Source organism: Momordica charantia, assembly GCF_013281855.1.
Source record: "Momordica charantia cultivar OHB3-1 chromosome 11 unlocalized genomic scaffold, Mcharantia_2.0 BLBB01000011.1, whole genome shotgun sequence".
Taxonomy (NCBI): domain Eukaryota; kingdom Viridiplantae; phylum Streptophyta; class Magnoliopsida; order Cucurbitales; family Cucurbitaceae; genus Momordica; species Momordica charantia.
In genome coordinates this window covers 21251389-21256671 of record NW_028275159.1, presented here as the reverse complement: position 1 = coordinate 21256671, position 5283 = coordinate 21251389, and the positions used below count along the sequence as shown (strand labels likewise).

At 33.5% G+C, this 5283-nt stretch overlaps 1 protein-coding gene across 1 annotated transcript; it reads right to left on the bottom strand.

The window, feature by feature from the left end:
- Nucleotides 1-1111: 1111 nt before the first annotated feature.
- On the bottom strand, nucleotides 1112-3820 carry LOC111012125 (mannan endo-1,4-beta-mannosidase 5). Its single transcript, XM_022286172.2, has 5 exons — nucleotides 3479-3820; nucleotides 2584-2781; nucleotides 2384-2503; nucleotides 2094-2293; nucleotides 1112-1508 (listed from the first exon to the last, which is right to left on the bottom strand). The coding sequence occupies exons 1-5, from the start codon at nucleotides 3818-3820 to the stop codon at nucleotides 1112-1114; spliced, it is 1257 nt and encodes a 418-aa protein (XP_022141864.1).
- Nucleotides 3821-5283: the final 1463 nt, after the last annotated feature.

Genomic DNA, 5283 nt, shown 5'->3' with positions numbered 1-5283 from the left:
TTTGAGAAATTCTCAATCTATTATGATATAGAAAAAATACGGGATTCAAATTGATATAAACTATGTTTGGATTATTTCAATAAATTAAATTAATTTATGAATAAATTTTGTCAATCATATAAATAAAGAGAAAATAAAATTTTAAATGGAAACAAATAATTTAACATGAGAGGGGAGAGGCGGGGAAAGGAAAGGAAGAAGTAAAGAAAAAAAAAGGGAAAAAATAAAATCGACCTTTTTTCATTTCATTATTACAGTTATTTAAAATTTCCTTATTTTATTCCATAAAATTGAATTGAATATTAATGACGTTTTTTTTTCTAGATTTTGTTAGATTATGACAAAAATTATGACATGATATAGTTAAAAGTAAATAGTTTTAAGTAAAAACAATTCTTAAGTTTTAAATTACGAAGATTAAATATATCAAAATTTGAATATACCTTTATATTGGTTTTATTGTGTTATTAACACACCTTTATACAATTGACATCTTATCCAATCCCATCTAAAATTCAATTTTTTTTAGGTGGGATCATTCTCTACATTGTCCAAACATTTTAACAAACATTTTAGGTATTGAGAATTTTTAATATATACAAAAATGAGAATAATTATAAAAGAGCAAGGACCAAATTGAGAAAAAACCCAAAGATCAGCTACCATTTGAATCAGTCTAGGTACCATATAATCCTAGGTAAAGTTTCTGTGTACAAGCCCTATTATTAAGGCTGCTTTCGTCACTACAGCGACGAAAGCGGTATTTCGTCGTTGATGGTCTTCGGCACGTTTTCAACGACGAAAGTAGCGATGGAATGCGTTTCGCTTCCAAAGAGCTTCATTGACAAAATTTTCGTCCCTGAAGACCTTGGATTTTGTAGTGAGAGAGACAAAGAGAGAGATATTTCTTAAAAATTTAATGAACCAGAAATCAAATTAAGAATAATAAATGCAAGAGATGGATACACATATGAAAAACTAACTAATTAATTAGAGGATTCAACTTAAATACAAAAGTAAACTAATTTCTCTAGAATGAGAGATTATTACCTAACAAATTGAGAAAGAAAAGAAAATCCCTTAGTCTAATTCTAATTATTGTGCTTTCTAATTAATGGCGAAGCTTCTTCTTGTTGAGGGAGAATTGGCAGAGCCAGGACATCCTATAGGACTGCTGGGCAATGATGTTGGCGGTGGAGCAGTCCCTGGAGAGGACTATGGAGTGGCCATCGTCGTAGGAGTCCATGCCCTCCGCCATGAGCTGCCACACGAGGCCACCGCTCATGGGGCCGCCGCGCTGAGCCAGGTTGTAGATGTATGAGTAGGTGGCGCTCAGGAAGGAGTTTGTGAGTTGGATCTTTTCGTAGTCGCAGCTGCAGTTCTTCGTCGACATCCCGAACTCAGCGAACACCATCGGCTTGTTCAAGTAGTTCATCGAGTCCATCCAATGGTTCACCATCCAGTCTTGCATGAATGACATTTGGTTGTAGTAACAATCATTCTGTAGCCTACACAAACAAAATTTTAAGGTTACGGTAAGGGTTTTTCTTGTGTTGACTCAAATGAGATTGTTAGGGTTTTGAAAAGTGAGGGGAGTTAAGATTCTAGGATTAGGGTTAGGGTTTATTGACTATGGACTCAAATGGGATTGGCTAGGTTTTGAAAAGTGAGGGAGAAAAGTTGAGATTTTAGGGTTATAAGGGTTAGGGTTTTTGTAATGTGGCCTCAAATGGGATTGGTTAGGATTTTAAAAAGTGAGGGAGATTTTAGGGTTCGGGATAGGGTTTTTATTTTTGTTAAATATGGAAGGAGGCACTTTTTTCTTACCGAGAAATTTATGGTGGGTCTTTGCAGACACTTCCCAAAGCTTTCATAATGACTTGACTTGAGTTTGTACACCCGATTTTGTTAGGTTTTGGAATCAGTCTCATCTAGGGAAATTCTCTCCTCCCGTCCCTTCCACAAAAAGGGACAAGAGTTGAGATTTTAGGAGGTTAGGGTTGGATTTGAGCTCAAGGGACACATACGGGTGAGTTCGGCATTGATTCGGTTTGGTTCGATTTTATACTAAATTTTCATAAAGCTAAATTTACCAGGCATCAGGATATGCGTGGATTGTGGAGAAATCAATCTCTTTGATCTGATGATTGGCAATGAAATCAGTTCCCACTTGTTCACAATTAGGGTTGCATTGCATTCGATCCTCAGTTCCATAGAAGCCTTCAACTCCAACCGTCAGCAAGTGGTTGCTATCTATAGATTTCACATAGGTAGCCATTTCTTGAACCCATTCCTACAAATCAAATAAAAAACACACCATTTTAATACATCAATTAACAATAATAATAAGACAATAACAATTATATAGAGAGTAAAAAGAGACGTTGATGATTTTGGTGGAGTTTGAAGTGGAGCGAGGCTCGTTCATGAGTTCCCAAGCCATGATGGTCACGTCGTCCTTGTAAGGAATGTCGAGAATTGTGTTGTTCCTCGTAAGAATTTTCTGCAATAGTCAACGAGCCTCGGTTATAAAGATCTGTAATCAATATAAGCCACATGACATCGATTGTAACTATATTTTACCTTGACGTGATCTTTGTAGAAACCCTTGACAACTTTGTTAGTGAAGAAATCATCGTCGGAGATATTAGCCGCGGAGGTAGTCTTTTGGGCCCATTGGACGTATTGGTGTTTGCCTCCATAGTCCTTCCAGTTGTTGGTTAAGGATAGAATCAATCGGATGCCATATTTTCTTGCTTCTGATATCACGAAATCAAGAGACTGCAAACCACACAAAACACAGATTGATTGATTGATTAATGCCAAATTCCAAAATGGATTAGCTTCAAAAGTGGATTTGTAGAAAGAGAGCTAAAATCTAACATGGGTCAGTTCCAAAATTGATTTTTTTGGGAGAGAAAGGCTAAATATCCAAAATGGATATTACCAAATTTTAGTTTCAACGGCTCAAACAGGTGGGAGATTTAAACTCACGAGCTAGATGCCAATTACCACTAAAGTTGATATTGACACCGAACAGAGTGACCTAAAATCCAAAATGAGTCCTTTTCAAAATTTAATTTTTTTTAGAGAAGTGCAAAAATCCAAAATGGGCCATTTTCAAAATTGACGAGACAAGTCCACTCCAAAACTGGTCAGTTCCATGATTGAGTTTTTTGGAGGAAGGCCAAAACTCCAAAATGGGTCATTTCTAAAATTGAATTTTTTTTGAGAGATCAGAAAGCCAAGCATCCAAAATGGGTCATTTACAAAAATGATTTTTTCTTAGAGACAATGCCAAAATTCCAAAATGTGTCATTTCCAAAACTGAAAAAAATCCAAAACTCCAAAACGGGTCATTTTCCAAACTTGAATATTTTGATCTAAAATCCAAAATGGGTCATTTCCAAAAGTGAATTTGCAAGAGAAACCAAACCAAAAACCAAAAAAATAGCAAAAAAAGAAAGAGTTTGATGACCTGAAAAACTTTCTCATCATAAACCCCAGGGGAGGTTTGGAGGGCATTCTTGCCGCCGTCGCTGAAGGCCCAAGTCCGGCCGATGGTGAGGCCGACCGAAGCGGCGTCGCAGAACACCGACGAAATCTTCCCTCTCTCCTTAGGGTCAGCTCCCACGGACATCATCCAGTAAGAGTTAAAGCCATTGAACAAGAATGGCCTCCCATTCAGCACAAACTGGCAGTTCCTTGTCTTTATGAACCCTAAATAAGGGCAGATTTCAGCTTCACTACTCACAAACAATGACACAACAACAACAGCTCCAAACAAAAAGCTGCAAATTCTCTTAGAAAAAAGACCCATTATGTTTAGTTCCTTCACTGTGTTTTGCTCTGAGTGAACACAACTTGGAAATGGCTGTGGGGGTTGCAGCCTATTTATAGGGTTTTTGGTGGTGAAGAGAGAGCTTGAATATTGGGTTTTAGTTGAGTGGGAGATTCTTCATAAACAGATCATCAGAATTTTCTTCTCTTATAAAACAAACAAATTTAGGGTTTGTTAATTAACCGTCTTAATTAGTTGAGTGATAAGTGGCTTGAAAACAGAGTAGAAAGGGAAGAAAGATCTAGTAATGTGAATATATATCGTGACTTTTTTTTTGGAATTATTTATTTATTTTGAAAAAATACCAGAACCATGTCATTAAGGTATGTGAGAAATATACACACCAAAAAATGGGAAAGTAAGGTGAAACGTTCCAATTAAGGGAAATGGAAGAGATATTGTAATTACAACAATAGGAAGATTTGGAAAATTAAACCAAAAGGAAGAAGAGAATATAAAAATAACATAAATTACAAAAATATCAAGAAGAGAATATGTACTAATATACTTAGAAGGTTTAAAATTTTATAGAAATTACACAAAATTACAAACCTATATTATCATGACGTGAGAGGAAAAAAAATTATGATATTTTTATAAATACATATATTTGTTTTTTCGCTATTTGATATCATTTTTGTTTTTTAGTACTTTTTAGAATATTCTTCTTTGATATACATCTACATTTTTAACCACCTTCGTAGAACTCTAACAAGATTGTAAAAAATTAACTACAACAGGTTTGATTAAAAAAACAAAGTTTGTTATTTATATTATTTTTTTTAAACCATGCTTGTTAACAATTTTCTTTGTTTAGCAAACTCTTGAAAATATTCTTTGATTACTCAACAAAAATATTCTTAAAATCATAGCTAAATTTAAAAAAAAAAAATTAAAGTTAAAAATATCATTTTGTTTATGGTATACTTTGAGTTTTTTCCAAGTTTTTTTTAGTACAGTTTTTTCCTAGTATAATCCAAGTATTTTCGAATATTCAAATTTAATAGATTTTAAAATTAGTCCTCTGTTGTTAGTTTAGAATTATACCTGACCAAAAAAATTTCTATGCAAAAAATGATACAATAACAATGTGGTTATTGCTTAAAAAAATGTAAATATGGGCAGAAATTAACCAATAAACTATTTTTAAAACATAGAGATTAGTATTTAACCAAAAGATAAAATCCATTTGGTAAGTATTTTTAAAAAGGTTACTTTTTGTTTTGTGCAATCTACTCTCTAACACAATTTTAAAATTCTTGTCGAATTTTAAAAATAGAAACAAAAAGGTATAAAAATAGTTTTTTTTTTTTTAAATTGGCCTAACTGATGAGTGAAAATCCGAATAAATAAATTACTAGTAACAAATTTAACTTTTGAAAATAAAAAATTTAACGACAAAATCATTATTCTCAATTTTTTGGGAGCAAAGCATTTGTAGG